The 23,387-nt window shown below is 45.6% G+C and overlaps 1 protein-coding gene across 1 annotated transcript; it reads right to left on the bottom strand.

The window, feature by feature from the left end:
• Positions 1 to 22,317: 22,317 nt before the first annotated feature.
• Positions 22,318 to 23,059, bottom strand: LOC147625892 (uncharacterized). Its single transcript, XM_086817752.1, has 2 exons — positions 22,922 to 23,059; positions 22,318 to 22,799 (listed from the first exon to the last, which is right to left on the bottom strand). The coding sequence occupies exons 1-2, from the start codon at positions 23,057 to 23,059 to the stop codon at positions 22,338 to 22,340; spliced, it is 600 nt and encodes a 199-aa protein (XP_086673878.1). The 3' UTR covers positions 22,318 to 22,337.
• Positions 23,060 to 23,387: the final 328 nt, after the last annotated feature.

Here is a 23,387-nt window from a genome sequence, read left to right as displayed (position 1 = left end):
GATGTACTGTCAGCCTCAGTACCTTCGGGTGAATACAAAGATGTCACCAAGCGACTCCTAGATAACAAATGAGCCTGTCTGTAACAACAAGGGAGCGGAGGTGCTACCCCCCTCTTGAGCATCAGGCAATGCTCCAGACCCATGCTCTGCTGAACCTGAACGAGCCGTAACAAGAGTCGACTCCAACTCATAGGCATCAAGATAAAGCTGCAACTCCTGAGGTGAATCTGCTAAGTCACCCTCCTCCATCCACTTCGCATCCATCAATGAACCTCCATCCACTTCGTATCCATCAGTGAAAACAGCTCTTGAACTTCACAGGATAGCGACGGGAAACTTTACCCTGAACCTTTCTTTCCTTATGTGCCAGTATATGCTCAGGAATAAGAACCTCGTCAAGTTCCTCCACTTCCATCTGAGCCTCATCTGATACATCCTCAGGCACCCAAAACCTGCTTGCACTCCACCCAAGTGGTAAGCACAAGTCCTCGATGAAGCATAGTAGATCACCACTGCTAAACATAGAAAGAAACTATCTTCCGAACCCATGAAGCCTCTATGAAGATACCACCGGTGACAAACTGTCGAAAGCCATAGCCTTCAACGCATCTCCTACACCATAACACTTCAACTGCTTCTTGTTCCTGGACGACTACTTCTTGTCCTTGGTGTCTTTTCTCCTGAACTTCATCTTCAGCTCTTGCTCTTCACCTCATATAGGCAAAGACACAATCCTGCACTTCCTTTGCACTTTCCTCACGTTGAAGCTTTTAATGTGACTCTCATGAGACAACCACGAGCTCGCCCCCTTAGGAAAGTTGGCGATTGTCCCGACCATAGTTGCCAGGCGTTTCAGAAACGGCACGTATGAAACGAGTTTCATACGTTTTGAAACGTTTCATAAAAGGTAAGAAACGGGTACACAAAGGTTTCATACAAAATAGAAAAAACAATGTGGAAGGATAATCCACATTGAATAAACAACTTCATCAACTCCCTCGTTGCCTCTTTCATGGCAGCCTTTTGCATCCCTGCCTGTACATGTCCTTTCTTGAACACTGGAAGACTAGTTCTTTTGGCTCGAGGTGCCGAGCTAGAACCACCTGCAACCTCACCACTGGTATCTTCCTCTCTGATACTGCGAGTCCTCTTGGAGACACTTTGACGTGCTTCAGGCTCTCCCAGATTGGGGATATCCTCAAGGGGGATACCTAGCTGCATGGCCTTCCAAGCCTTGAGGCTATCATAGATTTCTTGTGGCACATGCTTACATGGCCCAATGCCGAAACCCTTTGTTTGTGACAAATGTGCCTTCAACCTGGTGACACTGCCATGGTACTTATCAGCACAAAAGTTGCATTTCCACTTTCCGGAGCCCGAGCCACCATATCTAGACTCGAAGGTGACATTGTTCCAAAGAGAATCACCTGTTCGAGGTATCCTACAAGGCGGGGATAAATGCAGATTGTTGGCCCTGCAAGTGCGACACAGAACATAAACTAATCTCAATAGAGCAAGGGTGGACCGTGGAAGATATGCCATAAATATTGATGGAAGAGAAAAAAGTGTGCTGCTTTGTGAGTTGTGCAGAGAAAACCAACTTAAAGCAAAACATGACATTACCCCTTTGGAAGACCTCCACAAGGCCCAAGGACACCAAGCAGCAGGCGGGCCGACACAAGCGATGGAAGGAATCGAAGGATGGCACACAAATCGGCAAACTCACAGGCGGCCGCCACTGGGAAGCGTGAATGAAGTGCGCTGTACGATTCACGAAAGGAAACGTTTTTTAAGGTTTTTAAAATATGCATGATGTATGAAACGCGTTTCATACATGACGAAACGTTTCGAAACGTTTCGTACGTTTCGTACGTTTCGAACCTGTATGAAACGCGTTTCTATGCAACTGTGGTCCCGACCAAAGCAACCACGGACTCGCCCACTTGAGAAAGTCGACGATGTGTCCCGGCAACGGAACCTTGTAAACCGGCCTTCAGAAAACAAAGGGCGGTGAAACAAACACTCGCACATAAAACACTTCAACACCATTGAGGACCTAGAAAAGGAAAACAAACAAGGGGAGCTAGAGTGCTCCTGCAAATAGTACACGACACCGATTGGCCCCAAATCGCAGTGGCGCCCCTTGCGGTATTTCTTTAATTGATTATAAGAGCTTTGATTACAATATAAGGCTGGAAACTCAGCCGTCAAAATGGAACCCCTGAAGCCTGCAAAGAACCTGCATCTGGCTTCTTGTCCACACGGTATCCCCAAACAAGTCCAGCCATATCGAAAGGCTCTCTCACATTGAGTCTGCATACAGAAGCTTTCTCCCATGATCAAGGCTGCCACAACCATCCATAGCCTCTCACACTATGAACAGCATCACACCCTGACACATCCAGTGCTCCTGCATCACAACACAGACTCCCAAACTATCTCTCAAAAGAGAACTCGTATCACATCACAGCATACCATACAGTTGACACACCTGTACAAACCCTCTCTACCCTCCAAGGTTACTATCCATCTCTGACATGGATTCCCTGTCCCCTGTCCAATCAGTAGCAAGGCTGTACCATACATGTGTCCATTCCTGTACCTTCTGCCTGCATGTGACCTATCTCCTGGAGAAACCCAAATACATGTTTCCTCGAGAAACCTATGACCTGTTTCCACATGAAACCCTTAGGCCTGTTTCCCTTTGAAACTTCTGGCAACATAGAGATGCCCATATCTGTAGGTCCCTCTGTTCCTTTCTAGCAGGAAGAAAACAATCTGCTCCATGAGCACACAGCCATGCGCGCTTGCATCACTCCCATGCCAAGAAACATAACCAAGTGACCTTGTACTTGCAGCCAAAAACCCAAGCACATAGCTGAATTTGCAGCCAAACAAAACAGCCATTAAACTGTCCCAAAACAGTCCTGAATCCAAAGCAAAGAGAAGCTGAAAGTTCCATCAGATGAACGCCATCGATGAGATGTCTATGTTCATGAAAAACCAGCCCTTGTTCACCTTTATGTCAAGAAAAACCAGCCCTTATCTTCTGCAAAAACACGCCCCCTCCAAAAAGCACCAGTGCTATTGGGCGTTTCATAGCAAGTAAGGGAGGGAAAAAGAGAGTCAAGGCGCATGTGCAGTCCCACTGCTTTCACCCAAAAAGCAAGCACAAGACGACACTCAGCTGCGCCTATAGTCCCTGTAGCGCAGCCCACCAGCAGTTCCTTCCTGCTGTCCGTACAGGCCTGCAGCTACCACCTGTACCAGCCGCCAGCCAATCTGCAGTCCAGCCCACCTGTTGGCATGGGAAAGAGAGAGGGCACACCCAGTTCTGTGCGCCTGCAATCCTGCAGCCGCCTGCAAGAAACGCAGCCCTGCGGCCCCTGCCTGTATGCACCTCTTTTTTCATAAAACTCTCCACGCCAGCAGCCTGTATGCGCCCTGTTTTCAGAAAAACTCTCCTCTCTCTTGCGCTGCCCGCCAGCCTTCCTTTTTCCCCAAAAAGCACACGTGGCCCCAAAATAGCTTATGGGCCACGTTTTCTTTCATAAAAGGCATTAAAAATGACTTTAAAGGCTTTTAAAACCTTTTAAGCTAAAATCTCTTTGCCCCCCTTCACACTTGGGGTTGTCCACACATGGGCTTCCATCTTCACTCCCACCTGATGCTATTCACACTGTCCACCATGTCCCCGTGCACACCTGCATATTATCCCGAGAAAAACACAGGGTCATGACAACCACTAAAACTACACCGGCTAGGGGTGAACGTCCTTGGGCACCGTCTCGTGAACAATACGCACGTCACACTAAATATGTAAAAGCCACATTGCACATAACAACTGAATGATACACATTGCACAAGACAATCTGCAAAAGAGACAAGCACTACATAGTACACCATCACAAGGGCCGCGAAGAAGCCCTCTCAATACTTAAGTATATTATTGGAGTATTTAAATCTGTACAAAGTTCGAAGGGCTTGCCAGCCAAATAATCCAATGCAATGCAAGTAAGTTACCCAAACAAAAGTGTGTCGGAGTAGAATGTCATTGCAGGACTCGTCGTAAGAGTACTTGACCACCAATCTCATACACCTGGAGAGAGATGAACGCAAAACTGTAATGACGTGCCTACGCACAAAGAGGCACTCTCGTACGAGAGCCTAGCTCATCCTCTCGCAGAGACTAGGGTTCAAGTTCTCCAAATACGAGTGCACAAACAAGCACAAGCACACGAGAAAGTTCAAGAGTACACTCCGGTATAGCATGAACAACATGTACAAGGGTTGTTTCAGTGAATACAATCGATACAGGTGCTAATACAACAAATACAAAGGTGTATTCACTAAGTATAGTAGCCGGTACAGCAAGTACAAGGTTTCAAGCAAGTGCAATAACTAGTACAAGCGATACAACAGGTGCAGTAGGGTTTCCATCAAGTACAATAAGTAGTACAAGCAAGACAACAAGTATAGTAGGGTTTCCAACAAGTACAATAAGTACTACAAGCGGTATAGAAGGTACAATAAGGTTCCCAACAAGTACGGTAGGTAGTACAAGCGGTACAATAGGGTTCCCAACAAGTAGGTAGTACAAGCGGTACAAGTACAGTAGGGTTCCCAATAGGTAGAGTAGGTAGTACAAGTGGTACAACAGGTCAGTAGGTGCCCACAGCAAGTGCAGAAGGTGTAACTAATTGGCCCTCTTAGCTCTATTCACATGATGACACCCTTGCCCGGACATTGGACAGGTAGAAAGTATTGGGATACAAGCAGTACAACAAGTGCAATAGGTGCCCACAACAGGTGCAGTAGGTGTAACGATTTGGCCCTCTTAGCTCTATTCACATGATGACACCCTTGCCTAGACATTGGACAAGTAGAAGAAGGCATGGGGACAAGGACCATAAAGTTTGCACATAGAAAAGCGCCAGTCTTGGTCAAAAAGCAGAGACAAGCAAAAAGTCAAACTGAGTTGACCGCGAGCTAGGAGCACCAATGGCAAGAGAAGAAAGCAAAAAAGCAACTCTAGGGCAATAAAGCAAAGCACAAGAATTTTGGAAAAGCCAACCTTATTTGAGCTATAATTTATTGTAAAAAGTAAAAAAATGTCAGAATGTGCAACGGAAATGAGACAAAAATCTGAGGGCAGAAAACGCAAAGGTGCAAGAGAGGAGAAGTGGTGTAGAACTCTGCTATATACACAATATATCCGGTACAACAAGAAGGGGGGGGGGTGTTGGGGACAAGTTCCCCTATATATATGGAAGAGGGCAATCAATCGGCCTATATAAACAGGGCCGACAACACCCTATAGGGCCCCATGACTAGCATAAGCTGGTCGGCTGCCCACAACCAACACAACCTTGTCAGCTAGCAAGGCCTTGTCAGCCAGCCCCTAGTCGGGCCCCTCCTGGCCAGCTGACTCCTACAAGCTGACCAGAGATTTAAAAAACAACCCCCCACGCCTACCAAAACTGGAGAAAGAAAATGGGAAAAAAACGGGGACTCCTCCCGCGAGGAGCACACCCACATCACAAGCCCTCACTCCTACGGTATAATATGGTACAGACAAGAGATGCATGCTAACAACCCCTCTCAGCTCCTGGATTTGTAACCAATCCCAGTGAATTGGAGTGCTAACGGAGCATCTACCGAGGAAGAGGCTTCGTGAAGAGGTTCGCCACATTGTCCTCCGTCGAACAAAAAACCAGCAAGATGTCGCCATCCAAAATCTTCTCTCAAAAAAGTGATATTCTATCTCTATATGCTTAGTCCGGGCATGGAAGACCGGGTTCCGAGTAATAGCTATACAACTCTGGTTGTCGCACTAGATGACCGTGGGTTCCTTGTGCAGCAATCCTCTCTCGCCAAGTAACCTTCTCAACCACACCACCTCGCAAGCAGCACCACAAGCAGCCCAATACTCTGCCTCAGTGGAAGACAAGGCAACAGTTGGCTGCTTCTTGCTGCTCCAAGAAATCGCTCCTGAGCCAAGGGTAAAGCCGTATCCTGAAGTGGATCTCCTCATGCCTGAATCTCCTCCCAATCAGAGTCACTTCGACTTCGAAGACTGACTTGGTCCTTTGATCCTCCCTCCAGTGTCATAAAAGAGTCCAAGATCCTTCGTACCTTGGAGGTACCACAAGATCCGCAATCATGCGTCCCAATGAGTCTTCAAAGGTGTATGCATAAATGAGCTCAACAACCCCACTGGAAAACTCAAGTCCAATCTGGTGTTCGGCAACCAAATCAATGAATTGACAAGCTTCTAATATAAAGAGGCATCAACCTGCTCACAAGGATCATGTATAGTAAGTTTGATATTCGGGTCCATCGGAGATAAAATAGACTTGTAGTTCTCCATCCCAAAGGCCTCCAACAACTCATGAACACACCGTTGCTCAAAAACAAAGAATCCCCTGTGGGTCTACCAAATCTCCAATCCCAAAAAGAAATGGAGTAAGCCTAAATCCGTCATCTCAAACTTCTCTCACAAGGCAACCTTTGTCACGACTATGTGCATTGTGCTCCTCATGATTGCCAGTGAGGACAAGATCATCCACATAGAGGATAATCAATGTGACCATACCGCGTTCCCGAAAGAGATACAAGTTCGGATTTCGGATCTGCAACTGATCTCTGGAAACTCTGTCTATGAAAGAAAGCGTCAATCTTTTGGTTCCAAGCACTGGGATACTATTTCAGACCATACAAGGCCTTACGCAACCTGTAAACCATACCTTTGAGTCGCATTGTGCTCCTCATGATTGCCGGTGAGGACAAGATCATCCACATAGAGGATAATCAATGTGACCATACCGCGTTCCCGAAAGAGAGACAAGTTCGGATCTGCCAACTAATCTCTGGAAACCCTGTCTATGAAAGAAAGCGTCAATCTTCTGGTTCCAAGCCCTGGGATCCTATTTCAGACCATACAAGGCCTTACGCAACATGTAAACCATACCTTTGGAGTCCGGAACCTCAAAGCCTAGAGGTTGCTCAATGTAACTCGCGGCGGTGCCCGGGGGACTAGGGCCTTTGACACACTTGTTGATACCATCAATGCATATTAAAACACTTAAACATGGCCACAGCCTTAACACATATCCATCATCACTTTGCATAAAACATAAAGCTGGACAAAACATCCACAAATGCTGAAAATGGAGCTTGCACGTGTGATAACCGCATAGAGGCCGGAATGGGCCGACCCCCCCCTTGGAGTATTTTATTACCCAAGGAGAATAATATCATGTACAAGCTTTGAGGGCCTTACTCTCCCCACGGGAGATGCCGGATTATCCCTATACAAATGCCATAACACAGCCCAACACAAGGCTACCAAGCCGGAACACAGACTGTAGAAATGCCGAGCCAACAATATAATCCATATACCTCCGTGTGGATACTGATTCTTTCCCAAAAACCACAAGTCTTCATGCAATAGAGTTGGTACAGCAAGTACAACTCTCCATTCAGTCGGTACAGCAGGTACAATGGCTGGTACAGTAAGTACAATAGCTGGTAGAGCCGGTACGGTGGTTGGTACAGCTGGTACAGCCGGTACAAGGGTTGGTACAACAAGTACAATGGCTAGAAATCATAATAAATGATTAAATACCCTTGCCTTCAGTATTTCTTCGCGATGGAAGCCTCCAAAATAGTCCCCAACAGCCGCTATTCTTCATGGGCAGCCTTCAAGAGAGAGAGAAAGAGAGTAGCCATCATTAGGGCAGCCTTCAACGGTGGTAGAGGCTAGTGTGCAGCAAGAGAGCCTCCTATTAATGAAGAGAGAGGGCTCCGATTTATAGATTTGGGCCTCCCATGAGCTAAAATGGCAAGAGAAGGCTACGATGACCAGTGGAGAGCCACACAATAGCTGAAGTGACAAACACAATAGCTGAAGTGACAAGTGTGAGGCCACTTGTCTCACTTTGATCCACTTTCTAACAAATGTCAGGCCACTTGTCTCACTTTGGTCCACCTCCAGGCTACATGTCCCAATCTAAGAGATGGGTCCTTCCATAAACTTTATCTCTAAAAATATCCCAACTGGTAGACATTTTGTCATAGGCACTTTGCCAACTCTTGGTATCTGCTCAATTCCAGATGTAATGACGCGAACAAAATTTATCGGAGTCGGGCCAAAAATAGCAACTCTCCTAAATTTTAGGAGTGTGGTCCTTTGTATTCTAGGATAATCCCCCATTCCCAAAGCTTGTACTTTCCAAATATTTAAACATCCTGGAGTCCACCAGACCCCTTTCAGACTGGGAAATGTCCAAGCTGGTGACATCCTCCCCAACTTCTTAAAAGTTGTCCACAACTTTAAGCTTCAAGTCATATATTCAAGATATAATCATGTTCCATCAAGTCGGCGAGACGAGACAGTCTCAAAAATCCAATATAACTGAAGAATCCATGTCCCAAAGAAATGGACAAGACTAAATAAGTCTCCATAATACCAATATCAAAATCATGTCCCAAGATAAATGGACGAGACAAAAAACAATCCCATGAGTCCAGATATCATAATCATGTCTCAAGTAAATGGGCGAGACAAATCAGTCCAATAAGTCCAGATATCATAATCCATGTCCCAAGTAAATGGGCGAGACAAAATAAGTCTCCTGCCAATAAGGCATTGGTCCACATGATCCTTGGCATAGATATAAGTTCCGTGCCAACCAGACGTCATGTCCACTTTACCACTTGCACTCCGTGTTGGTACTCTGACCACACACCTTGGATGAGAGGTGGGCTCAAGTAACAAGATAAAACAATCACTCGCTCGCAGGCATAGATAACCTGGTGTTCCATAAGCATTTTTGCTACACATAGTTTATAGGTATTTCGGCCACCAATAGTTTGTAGGCATTTCGGCCACCAACTCACACTACCCTCTCAAGTGCCCATGTTCCCTTCCATCTGCTCTCTATTGTTCCACCTACACATGGTAGAAACAATCTTCAAGAGAGCACGTAGAACAAGAGAACACTACACAGGGTATGTTGTGCTTGTCACTACCCTTTGAAGTGCCCATGTTCCCTTCCATCTGCTCTCTATTGTTCCACCCTCACATGGTAGAAACAATCTTCAAGAGAGTACGTAGGACAAGAGAACACTACACAGGGTATGTGAACCATGAGTTTCATAAGTCCAATGCATCCCAAATAAAGAGAGCCAAAAAGAATAATCCATAAATTTGAGGATGGATCCAAATCCCTAGAAAAGAAGTCCAGGAATCCATAGACTTGTATACCATAATCCTTGTATACCATAACTCTTACCACATACTCTGTGCTAACCATACACCTTGGAGTAGAGGTGGACTTTATCCATAAAAGCATCATATCCATGAGATATCCAAAGATTTCTTCTCTATAAACTCGAACAGATTCGTCCATAGAAATTGCTTGTGAAGCCCAATATCTATATAAATCTCGTCCAAGAAAGAAACCTCCATAGATATAATCCATCCCAATAAAGGGAGCCATAAACAATGTTTCCCTGAAACCATCTCAAGGCAAACAACACCACCTTTCTCCTTGCATGGCTATACAAGGGTTAGTGAACATCAAAAACACTTCATAGTAAATAGCAAAAGCACCAACTTTGCAAACTCAAAGTATACTTAGCTTTTCTTTGCAGGTTGGTCATGAAGCCAAAAGAAATATCTCCTCACCATATCCTTAAGATATCCCGAGATATATCTTCATATAGCTTGCTTGTAAGCTTGATAATATAATCCACAATATCCATATGGAAAGAGTGCTAAATGTGCGCACATAAAGTCAACTCCATACTTCCAAGATAAATTTTGTGAATTCATAAATCCTTAGATCAACAAGCTGTCTACTGCTCATGCTCTGCTATGAAGTGGCTAGCCATGCTTAATAGCAATGATGGTAAGTGTGGTGCCCACTTGAGATCTTTTCTCTTCCTTATTGATAAAAGGAAGCCTCCGCTTCCAAGGAAGTCTATGCTCTGATACCAATGTACCTCGCGGCGGTGCCCGGGGGACTAGGGCCTTTGACACACTTGTTGATACCATCAATGCACATTAAAACACTTAAACATGGCCACAGCCTTAACACATATCCATCATCACTTTGCATAAAACATAAAGCTAGACAAAACATCCACAAATGCTGAAAATGGAGCTTGCACGTGTGACAACCGCATAGAGGCCGGAATGGGCCGACCCCCCCCCCCCCCTTGGAGTATTTTATTACCCAAGGAGAATAATACCATGTACAAGCTTTGAGGGCCTTACTCTCCCTACGGGAGATGCCGGATTATCCCTATACAAATGCCATAACACAGCCCAACACAAGGCTACCAAGCCGGAACACAGGCTGTAGAAATGCCGAGCCAACAATATAATCCATATACCTCCGTGTGGGTACTGATTCTTCCCCAAAAACCACGTTTCTTCATGCAATAGAGTTGGTACAGCAAGTACAACTCTCCATTCAGTCGCGGTACAGCAAGAACAATGGCTGGTACAGCAAGTACAATGGTTGGTACAACAAGTACAATGGCGGTACGGTGGTTGGTACAACCGGTACGGTGGCTGGTACAATAAGTACAACAAGTACAAATGTTGGTACAGTAGGTACAAGGGCTGGTACAACAAGTACAATGGCTAGAAATCATAATAAATGATTAAATACCCTTGCCTTCAGTATTTCTTCGCCCCATGGAAGCCTCCAAAACGGTCCTCAACAGCCGGTATTCTTCATGGGCAACCTTCAAGAGAGAGAGAAAGAGAGTAGCCAACATTAGGGCAGCCTTCAATGGTGGTAGAGGCTAGTGTGCAACAAGAGAGCCTCCTATTAATGAAGAGAGAGGGCTCCAATTTATAGATTTGGGCCTCCCATGAGCTAAAATGGCAAGAGAAGGCTACGATGACAAGTGGAGAGCCACACAATAGCTGAAGTGACAAGTGTGAGGCCACTTGTCTCACTTTGATCCACTTTCTAACAAATGTCAGGCCACTTGTCTCACTTTGGTCCACCTCCTTGCCACATGTCCCAATCTAAGAGATGGGTCCTTCCATAAACTTTATCTCTAAAAATATCCCAATTGGTAGACATTCTGTCATAGGCACTTTGCCAACTCTTGGTATTTGCTCAATTCCAGATGTAATGACGCGAACAGAATTTCAATCGGAGTCGGGCCAAAAATAGCAACTCTCCTAAATTTTAGGAGTGTGGTCCTTTGTATTCTAGGATAATCCCCCATTCCCAAAGCTCGTACTTTCCAAATATTTAAACATCCTGGAGTCCACCAGACCCCTTTCAGACTGGGAAATGTCCAGACTGGTGACACTCAACATACACCTCCTCTTGCAAAAGTCACCATTCAGGAACAGAGATTTAACATCCATATGATACACCAGCCAGTGCTAATGAGAGGCAAGGGCAAGAACTGTCCAAATCATGGCCATCCTGGCTGTCGGTGCAAAAGTGTTCTCATAGTCGATGCATGGCCGCTGAGCATAGCCCTTAGCCACAGTCTGGCCTTGTGCTTGTCTCCAGACCCATTGGACTTGGTTTTGTAGATCCACTTGACACCAATGAACTGACCATTTCGACGACCTCGGAACCAACTCCCAAGTCCCATTCTTCTCTATGGCCTTTAGTTCCACTTGCATGGCTTTCCTCCAAGTCCCCGGGAAAAGAGCTTCCTTAACTCAAGTAGACTCTTTGTCCTGAATGATACGAGACGTCAAGGCATAATTTACCTATAAATGCTCCTCTAATTGACATTTGTCATGAGCTCTATGCGATCTTTGAGGTCTCTGCTGACAACCACCTCATTCCACTCCGGGTCAAATAACCTATAAGTAGAAGATGATGTCCCTCCCAGTGAAACTATCATCAAAAGCCCCTACATCAAGGCCGAACTCGACCTATGAGACAAATCAATGTACAACTGCCAATGTCCTCTGGATGTCTAGAAAAAAAGGACAAAATGAACATGAAATAAACTATGAAAGTACTAAGCTAGTGGGGGGGTGTGATGGATGGAGCACTACTGCTAGAGGCTCAGTATGCAACCTATATGCGTAGGGTATACAAGAATGCAATGCAGATCTGTCTAGCTCCAACCAGTACCATAATGGCGGTGTAATATGTGATACATAGGCAATGGCGAGGCAAAAATCCCTCGAAGCATGATCTCCGGGTGTGAGTGTAAGTGAGCAAGCCGCTCCTGGATATGGTGCTGATGTCGAGCCCGTATCTCTGTGATCTCCCTCTGATGTAGTCTGGGAGTTTGAAGGCCTGGTGCACTCGGTCTCCGTCTCGCTCGGAGGTCCGCAACGCACTGAAGTGTAACCCCCTCCTATGTCAAGGTAGGCACTGGAGTTTGAAGGCGGTCTCCGTCTCGCTCGGAGGTCCGCAGCGCACTGAAGTGTAACCCCCTCCTATGTCAAGGTAGGCACTGGAGTTTGAAGGCGGTCTCCGTCTCGCTCGGAGGTCCGCAGCGCACTGAAGTGTAACCCCCTCCTATGTCAAGGTAGGCACTGGAATAGATCTCTGGAAGAAATCAATGAGCTGGAGCTATCGCCCACCTCTCCCTGTGGTATGAGTCTGTAGCAGTCTCTCTCTGTGGCGCTGTGTCTCTAGCAAGAACTGGCCAAATCTGCACTAGTCTACGGACTCCATGATCTGGCGAAGTGAGGGATGTCCACTGAAGATGGTGTATCTCTCTCTAATGACACTATAAGCTCTGCATCTACATACATAATGCTCCTCACTCTCAACCTCCTCCTGGCATAGTTTGCATATCCTCTCTGCTCTGGGGATCCGTGCTGCCCTACCTGCCTCAATCTCAAGCTGGTGTGATGACACTCTGAGCTGGCCAATCGCCACTCGAGCATTGTCAGACATGTACACATCCATATATCCGGGTCGCTGAATGAATCCATCGGCTGAGATACGCATAAACTGATCTCTCTAGTATAGCATCTTCGGCGGTAGAGGCTAACTAGGTGTAATCCAAGTCTCTTGAGTGTATCGCGGCCATAAATCCTGCCGAAGGACTCTGTTTCTCATTGTGAGAGAGCTAGATGAAAGGTGGCAAGTGATCTATGCTAAGACCATGCTGAGTGAGCCACTGTATCATTTGTGAATACCATGATCTATCTCCACTCTCTGTGAGCTGCCTGGACGCCTCAAAAGCTCTATGTGAGAGTCGATCTGATGGCATATCTCTGATCCTCTGTATGAAGTAGATCGTCTGGAAGAGGGCCTCTACTAGCATAGGAGGTGCAGCAAACTCCGCTCGAACAATGTCATGTGGGACAGAGGGTTTGTTGCGGATCATCCGTAACAGCATGAGAATCTGAGGCCTCTCTATCTGAGACCATGTGGAGGTAGCGAGCCCAGGTGCGCATACTGCTGCAGCATACATCAAAGCAGGGGTGACTAGTATGTCAAACAACCACCCCTTTGTGCGGGGCTCCTAGAAGTGTGCCTGGTGACATTGTCTCTCTAGCATGGCCAGAGCTGCATACCCTCGTGTGAGTCTATCCCTGGCTGCCTGTGCCATAGTAAATCTTCCTGGGGGAGTCGCGAATGTAATCCCCAAGTACACATATGAGTCTACCACCTCTACCTGTCCTCCTGCTAGTGTGAAGATGGCCTGTCGTCAAACCGGCCCTGAGGTGTGAAAAATCATGACCTTGGTTTTCCCAAGGTTCACTGTAAGTCTCCTCTGTGCACAGAAGTCGTCGAGTGCATGGAAATGATGTTGTAGTCCCATCTGCGACTCAGAGACCAAAATAATATCATCTGCATATAGCATAATATGGACTATGGTACCTGAGATGTCTACCCCGTCCCCACCACCATGAACAATGAAGTCAACCACCTCATCAATGTATAGCCCAAATAGTGTAGGGGAGAGAGAAGAGGACACAGTATTGGGTCCCAAATACCCTTTGTAGGGCCCCCACCACGAATGGTGTATTTGCTTTATTAGAATGATGTAAATCAAAAAATAAAGACAGAATATTGACTTGCACTTTTTCACCTTGATTGAAACTTTCCCCTTGGCTGTCATGGCCTTCGAATGCAGCAACCCGTCATGAATTATGAGATAGCAAACATGAAATATGGTTGGGCTTTAAACACCCCTTCATGCATCAAGTCAGCCAGCCTCCTGAAGTTGGCTTGCAGCTGGCTTCTATAGCATTAAATGCTAATAAAACTCAACGTTTCACACCTTGTCATGGCTGGCCACCCCAAGCATACCCCGACAACCCTACCAACCCAAGCCAAGGCTGGTGGGCACAGCCTAGGGCCCTCCTAGCCCCTTGGGGGTGGTTCTACACCTCCCCCATGTCCACAACAAGAGCTCTAGGCTCTACCCTGGGGTAGCCCTATGGGTTGGCCCCTTCTCTACATGCAAACCTACATGCATCTACAGATGTCCGGCACCTAGTCGTAGACCAGATACACAGATCACCTAACATCATTCCAGAGGGAGACTCGTAGTACGGACTGGCACTGCTTCATGTGCAGACAATGCACACCTGACCTCGGACGCATAGTGTGGAACCCTCGCTGACTCGTCCCGGACGCCAATGACCATCGACTTCAATAACATGTCTACAAAGGAGAGTACACATCAGCAGGAAGACCTCTCCCTCGAAGGAGACTATGCTCTTCCTCCTACTACACATACCATAGCTCTACTCTGAGCACAAAACCAACTTCTCATGGAGTGTCTCCAACTCTTGGAGGCAACAGTAGCACGACCCACTCCTCCAGTTACCCCCGACTTCGTCACCCTCTTCTTTCAAATGAAACAACAAAGACGAGAGGATGAGGCCAGATGACGGGAAGAAAAAGCAGACAGACGGAACTATAAGGAAGCCCAACGCAGGCTTGAAGAAGACCGGGGTTAGACTAAACTCGCCGCTCGGGCGCACCAACGAGAGCTCGATCAAGAGCGAATGTTACTCGAACACCAAAGGGAAAAGGAGGCCTTGCATCTGAAATTTCAGCACACCCTCTCTTCAGTTTCCCCACCCATAGGTGCCACCAGCCAGAATTGCGCGACATCAACAACCGTCATCCGAACTCAATCGAACTTCAGTAAGTAGGATGGTAAGTGTGATCATTTAGCTGTCAATCAATTTATTCATCAATTTAATGCTTATTTTCCATTGGCAAAGCTAACAGATCCTCAAGACAAAGTCCATGTAGCGGCTCCCCACCTCACGGGTGAGGCAATCACTCGGTGACAGCATTGGTCTGGTCTTCATACAGACCCGACCCCACAGGTGTCAGCTTTTTGCTGGCATATGTTTGTCCATGACCTAAAGACCAGATTTCTCCCTCCCCACTATTTGACCAACCTGGCAGATGAGTTCTATGGACTCACACAGAACAGGTCACCCGTGCTTCAATCTTCCGGTAAGGTTATAACTTTAGCACAACAGTTATCTAAGCAGGCCAAGATGGATCGATGCATTCATTTGCACGTCTGAATCCAAAGCCGGATTATAAGAATAAGAAGATAGTGATACCTCACAAGCATAAGAAGCATATTATTGATGGAGTAGTAGCCGCGGACACTATTCCAGTTGTATCACATATACAAATAAATAAAGCAATGAAAAAGAGCATTTCCTCGTACTTATTTTTTTGTTTGTGATCTTGTAGAACATAATAATGTACATCTCGATGCTCTAGATGAAAGCAGGCTGAATTTTCTTCGTGGGTTTAGTGATTGCTTTGCAGAGTCTTTACCTGCTAGCATGCCACCCCCAAGACCTGAGGATCATATCATTGATCTGATACGTGGCAGTTCTCCTCCCAATAGGCTGGCTTATAGAGTCAGTGCAAGCCAACAAGAAGAGATCATGTCACAGGTGAATGAGCTCTTAGAAAAGAGTCTTATTCGACCTAGTTCATCTCCTTATTGTTCTCCTGTTCTCCTTACTCAAAAGAAGGATGGTTCTTTTAGAATGTGTGTTGATTACAGAGCTCTTAACAAAATAACCATTAAGAACCGTTTTCCTATTCCTCGCATTGATGATATATTGGATCGTTTGCAAGGAGCCTCATGCTTTAGCAGGATAGACTTGAAGAGTGGATATCGTCAAGTCAGAGTTACACCTCAAGATGTGCATAAAGACTGCTTTCCGTACTTCATTTGGGTTTTATGAGTACTTGCTCATGCCTTTTGGTCTTACCAATGCTCCAATTGCATTTAACAAGCTTATGGATCGCATCTTTCGAGAACACCACTAATTTATTGGCACATTTTTTGATGATATCTTAGTGTTCTCTCGAAATGAGCAAGAAAATATCAAACACCTGACCATTGTGTTTGATGAATTAAGGAAACACCAACTCTTCATAAATGCTAAGAGTGAGTTTTTGCTTTATGAGATCCATTATTTGGATCATATTGTTTCTAAAGATGCAGTACGTATGGATCCAGAGAAAGTTCAGGCCGTAATAAATTGGCGTCAACCCAAGAATGTACATGAAGTATGAAGTTTTCTTGGCTTATGCTCATATTACAAGAGATTCATAAAGCATTTTGCTCATAAGGCATCGTGCTTGCATGCTTTAACTAAAAAGAAGACTACATTCATTTGGAAAGAAGTAGAGTCCAATGCTTTTATATCACTCAATAATGCCATTGCAACAAGACCCATACTTATTGTGCCTGATCTACACAAGCCTTTCTCAATTGAATGTGATGCATCAGGAGAATGTATTGGAGCTGTCCTCGATCAAGAGGGACATGCGGTAGCCTATGAGAGCAAGCGTTTGCAAGGTGCCTAGAAGCATATGGGTGTTTATGAACAAGAACTAATGGCTATAATTCATGCTCTAAAGGTGTGAAAACAATACCTTTTAGGAGCTGAATTTACAATAAAGACAGTTCATCAAAGTTTGAGATTCTTTGTTACTCAAACAAAGCTTTCTGAGAAGCATATGTCTTTCTTTCCATGTTTCATTTCCAAATCATTCATACCCCTAGAAGGAAGAATGTAGTTGCTGACACACTCTCACGAAAGCCATATGTAGCTGCTATTTCCGTCGCATCACATGAGAATTTGACTATGATGCGTAATGCTTATGCTACGGATGCTGATTTTTCATCTTTATGGGCTGATTTGCAATCCGGGACAGCACATATGCCTTATGTATGTAAGGATGAATATCTCATGTATGCTTCCAGATTATGTGTTACCAAAGACTTCATGCAAAAAGTTTTGCATGAGTCTCATGCACCGCCTTATGCAAGACAGAGGAATTTTGCCAACCGCTCAGTTTATTGAGAGGTATTTCTTTTGGCATACTATGCGCAAGGATATTGAGGCATATGTACGTCAATGTATTACTTGCCAAAAGGTAAAATTCAGCAGGCAAAAGACTCTAGGGTTCCTTCAAGCCTTACCTATGCCAAATGAACCTTGGGAAAGCATAGCCATGGATTTCATCATGGATTTGCCTCGTACATAGTACGGCAATGATGCCATATGGACTATTGTGGACAGATTCAACAAACACGCTCACTTCATACCAGTGAGGAAGACCATTAAGCCAAACCACATGGTTAAACTTTTTCTCACACATCTTTAAGCATCATGGAATGCCTAAGTCCATTGTGGGTGACACAGATCCCAAGACTACTAGCCTATTTTGGAGGGCTCTTTTTGACAATGTGGGCACAAAACTTAGCTTCTCGTCAGTTTTTCACCCTGAGACAGAAGGACAGAGTGAAGCTGCAAATTCAGCCATACTTGATTTGCTTAAATGCTATGTTGCCGAGAAAAAGAGCATGCGGGAGAAGTTTCTACCATTGGTAGAATTTGCCTACAATAATACCGTACACTCCTCTACAGGCAAAGCACCATTTGAGGTTATGTATGGCAAAGTAGACTTGCCTCCCATTTTGAATACAAAAGATGAAATCTTTCCAACAGATGAATATGTACGTGATCTGCGGGATGCTTTTGCCAAAGTACCGACAGCCATTCAAAAGTCCCAAGAAAAGCATAAAAAGGCTGTTGATAAGCATAGACTACACATGGATCTCAAAGAAGGAGATTGGATATTGCTGAAATTTGATAAGGCCAAACTTCGTAAAAGACCTGGCAAGGAGGGTGCTACTCCTAAGCTTCCCAACAGGTATTATGGCCCTTTCAAATTACCCAAAAGATTAATCTCTCTCTCTCTCTCTCGACAGACAGGGTGTTATACATTGCTCTATGCTACTTCTCTCCTAGAGGATCGAGATATGCCATGACAGCAGAGGAGGAAAGTAGAGGGGAGGAGGAGGACACAGGGCCATTGGGAGAGTCACCATATGCAGCCCTTTCAGATGATATCATACACTACTCCAACCTGGGGGAAGTCCTCCTTATGGGGGACTTCAATGCACGGACACAAAGCCGACACTGCGACATTTATGATTTCGAGCACCCCAAGGTGATGCACACACTAGAGGTGGAGGACACGGGAGCTTGCAGGGTGTCAGAGGACATGGGGCCGGATAACACCAGATATGGTCATCACTTACTTGAGCTGAGGGCCAAACACCATCTCGTTATTTATAACGGGATGAGACAGTGGTAGGATTCAAGAGCACTAACATGCTTTCCACGATCAAGGGGGGTTAGCACAGTGGACTACATCATGGGGTCCATGGAGACCACACAGGTAGTGACATCTTTCACCATACCCCCCTATCCTATTGGTGCGGATCACACGTACCTCTTACTATCACTGGCGAGCTCCACACCAGCACCCACACAGCCCACACAGGCATCGCATACAACTTTCTACTTCACCCATGACTTGGCAGACATATATGAGCATCATGTATATGACGGGCTACTCCAGATGGATCCCCTGTCACCTCTAGACACACTCACCACCCAGCTGTCATCTCTACTACATACGGCCACCCGCAGCTTCCCCCATCATACACACATTGCACAACCAAATAGATCTGGGAGCATGCCCCAAAATCGGTGGTCTGATGATGAGTGCAGAGAGCTATATAGACACCTCCGTGCCCAGAGAGCACTGGGGACCATTACACAGAGACAGGCGAGCCGACAAATGAGGACCCTCATACGCCGTAAGAGGCGTGCATATGAGGCACAGTACTGGGATATATACCACCTACTCATGAGCAGAGATGCAGCCACTGCATGGCGCAGGATGAGAGAGCCTCGCTCTCGCACCCCGATTGAGGATCCACACACATGGCACACATGCAAAGAGCCTCTACCATATCCCTCAGCAGCCGTCCATACCACATCCACAGGAGTCCCGCCCTACCACCTCTACTTTCTTTACTGCCTCGATTGTAGACACCCACGCTTACCAGGACCTCGTCCACGACCGCTTCATCACCTGTCACCATTTGACCACCCAATTGGTCCACCCGTGCTTGCTCATCATGTATGTACATTGGACTGGTGTCCATGGCAGTTGTACATGCCGAGGATTGATGCCACTCATGTGATACTGTGGACTTGGCTTTCCGTTGGAACTTGTGCCTCTGTGTACATGCCCGGAAATGCTTGGTGGATTGGTGTTCCATTGGGTCTGGTACTTCGTGTACTTGCCTGGAGCACGTCTATTTTGGTAGTCTCATGAACGGGGATTGTCCATACCAATGTTGCATTGCATAGCATCTTTATGTTCTTGCTTGCAATTGAAATTGCATGTTGTTTTCATGCTTGCTTGACCAATGTGTAGTTCCAGGTAAGGGGACGCCCGCCCACTAACCGTGCCTATGAAACTGTCTGCTGACATGGTTATGTGGCATGTGACAGGTGGTAAGTATTGGTCATAGACCTAGCCTTAGGAGTTAGCACTAATTTATAAGTGAGTGTGTACACACTTCATTAAGTTTTGGGCGACCAAAACTCACTTATAAATTATGACCAGCCCGGTGTTCACACACACTGACGTCCCGAGGTGGACAAAACCCAATGTCCACCGCCCAAACCTTATCCCCTTTGTACAAAGGGAGTAACCAGCCATGTGTCCACTCTAGCTTGCTCCACAAAGCACCTACTTGCTATGACATGTAAGGGTCTTTGACCGTAGTAATCACAACCTTAGTCTAACTAAACTGCACTTAATGATGTTTAAGAGATAGACAAATATGTGTCAATGCAATGCACCTATATTAGATGATGAATGTGGTTACAATGAGATCTGAATAAATCTATGATGCTGAATATGCTGCCTATATGCTGAATATACTGATATGCTGAATGTTCTGTTCTGCTGTCCCACTGTCTTTCCCTTGTCTCCTGGAAAGGAAACGCTGAAGGGATGGCTTTGGGACTGATGCAATGCTGATGTGATGCTGAAAACACAGATGTTCTCCTGTTACCTGGGAAGGAAACGCTGAGGAGATAGATGCGTTTGCTGAATATGATGGACTGAATGCTGATGCGTGGCTGAATATGCTGCTCCCAAGGCTTCCTGGAGGAGAAACGCTGGAGAACACTTTGCTGAATGCTCTGTTCTAAGATGTGATGATGTGCTTCTGTTTATATGAGGGAACAGGTGCTGGTCGGCCAGATGCAAAAAGCCCACGACTGGGATAAAATACCATAGATGTCATAAAATGGTACAAACGCTGGTCGGCTGATGTATACACGCTCTCGGCTGCCTCCACAAGCCCCAAATGCTGGTCTATATGGCTAATGTGATGCTACCATGCTGAATCCAACTCATACCATGTGGTACATGCTGAAAACATTCCTTTAAATGTCCATAAAATGCCTGATAAATCCTGATGAGGTTTATGATGCTAAAATGATGCCATGTCACTGTACACCTGAATGGTGTGCACGTGACATTCCCCGCTGCTAAACTGTTGCTGGGTGGTATACCTGGCAACTTCGACTCTTCTGGGGATCCTTCTCCTCCGAACCACTGCCCCTTCTGTCTTCTGCTTCTGCCGGGACTGAGGTCGTCTGCAGGACTGAAATCCTTTGAGCCAAGACTCTATGTACTGCGGGAACTGAATGGCAAATGCTGCTAAGACTGCTTGGAAATACCTGAGTCACCCTTGACCTGCCTGTGGAAACCTTTCACCTACCATCTCCGTCGTTCCTGAAGCTCTGAACCTCCTGAGGCGATGTTGGAGCCAACTTCCGTCTTCTGTGGAAGAGAAACCCCCTGCTGCTGCCAGTTGAAGCCCAAAACTTATGTCCTCCTTTGATGATGAATGTCATTCTTTCCCAGAGAGTTCATGGGTAAACATGTATGCCTTGCAGATGCACGACTGACTGCTAAGATGACTGTTATGCAAGCCATGTGCAACCCTATATGCTGTGCAAGAATGCAGATGGATGGGTTACTAATTCATACCTAAGGGAAAATCCCTATGGGTGGCCTGCAAGATTTTGAGAACTGGGTTTAACTGTGCGGAAGCGATTACCATGATGTCTGACTGAATGACTGATGGAATGAACATGATCTAAGGCTGGTTACCCTGTAACGCTCTGATACCAATGTGACATGTAAGATCTTCGTCGATCCTGCGTTGGGCTTCCTCATAGTCCCGTCTTTCTTCTTTTTCTCTTTTCCTTCGGGCCTCGTCCTCTCTCCTTTGTTGTTCCATCTGAAAGAAGAGGGAGATGTAGTCGGGTGCTGGTGGAGGTGTAGAAGGACGTGCTGCTGCCTCCAAGAGTTGGAGACGCTCCATGAGCAGCTGGTTCTGAGCTCTAAGAAGAGCTATGGTGTCTGCTGTAGGCGGAAGAACGAGGTCTCCTTCGGGGGAGACGTCTTCCCACGCTAGGATACGGTGTGTGTGGACAATCTGAATCTAATACCAATGTGACATGTAAGGGTCTTCGACCATAGTAATCACAACCTTAGTCTAACTAAATTACACTTAATGATGTTTAAGAGATAGACAAATATGTGTCAATGCAACCATAGTTGCCAGGCGTTTCAGAAACGGCAGGTATGAAACGGGTTTCATACGTTTTGAAACGTTTCATAAAAGGTAAGAAACGGGTACAAAAAGGTTTCATACAAAACAGAAAAAACATGTATATTTTTTACTTGAAATATACAAAAGAAAAAACTGTTGACATAACTTATAAGAGACCACATTGAATTCATTTCAATAAAAACAAAATACATGTAAGATATGATGATATCACAAATCACGTGGGTGATCACTGATGACTAAACAAAAATCAAAAGCATCACCACGTGGGTGATGTGCATGACTCAAAATCCAAGATCAAAATAAATAACATGTTCAAAGTTCAAACTAAATAACATGTCCAAATAAAATGATACTGGCAGCTGCTAGCTACTATCTGCATCCTCATGCTCATCCTCATCTGCATCTTCTGCCTCTGCAGCCTCACTCTCAAGGTCACTGCCGGTAGCCGAGTCCTCAAAGGCCTCATCCTCTAGAGATGCAGGTGCACCACTAGTACTAGCCTCTCGAGAAGATCGTGTAGTGCGAGCTGGAGCCATGATCTCCTCATAGAGCATAGAATAGATGTCTCTCTCCTCCTGAGGAATGTCGGGAATCTCCTTGCACTTCATGATATCAATCTTATCTGGATTCACTTGGCGAGGCTCAATGGGATGACCCTTTTGTTCTAGCAATCGGAGATTGCAATGACAAAAGACAAGCCTCTCCAATTGTGCTGAGGAGAGTCTATTTCTCTTTTTCGTGTGAAAAAGAGCCCATGTACTCCAGTTTCTCTCACAAGGCCCTGAACTGCAATCCTGGGAGAGAACTCTCAATGCAATCCGTCTCTACATTGTACAAAAAAGAATGTTAAGTTAGAGTCAAAAAGAGAGTAGCAATTGAATGTAGATTTTGAAAGAGTAGGACTCACGAGACAAAGATACAAGATTCAAGAATCAAGAAACCTTACCAAGTTGGGTGTCCCAATACCGTATTTCTCCCACCAAGACACTGGCTCCAACTGTGTCCCCCTGAGCAATGCAGTAGCTTGCCCAAACATATGGCTACCGTTGCGGTAAATAAGAAGCTCATCCTCGAGCTTTCTCATCAGCTGTATATCACCTCCCACTCCCACCAACTTGGTAATGTACTCGATCCATCCTGACTCTAGCTCCTCATTGAGGTATTGCTCCTCATTCATCCAAAGGGGATGCAAAATGTGAGCAACAGCATGGATTGGCCTATGAAACCAATCCCAACATCGATTCCAGATCTCCTTAATATCTTGAACTCTACATGTAACATGTGACATACATAAGAGATCAAGATTTATAAAATAACTCAAAGACTAAAGTTAAAGCCCAAGGGTGAGCACCTGTCACGCGACAAGGTAGTGAAATCATTGAGAGCTTCACCAATTCTGTCCATGAACTCAT

This window comes from Cibotium barometz, chromosome 23 (assembly GCF_041138505.1).
Source record: "Cibotium barometz isolate CiBa-2024 chromosome 23, ASM4113850v1, whole genome shotgun sequence".
Lineage (NCBI taxonomy): Eukaryota > Viridiplantae > Streptophyta > Polypodiopsida > Cyatheales > Cibotiaceae > Cibotium > Cibotium barometz.
The sequence above is the reverse complement of the archived record's forward strand: the minus strand, read 5'-3'. Positions and strand labels throughout refer to the sequence as shown.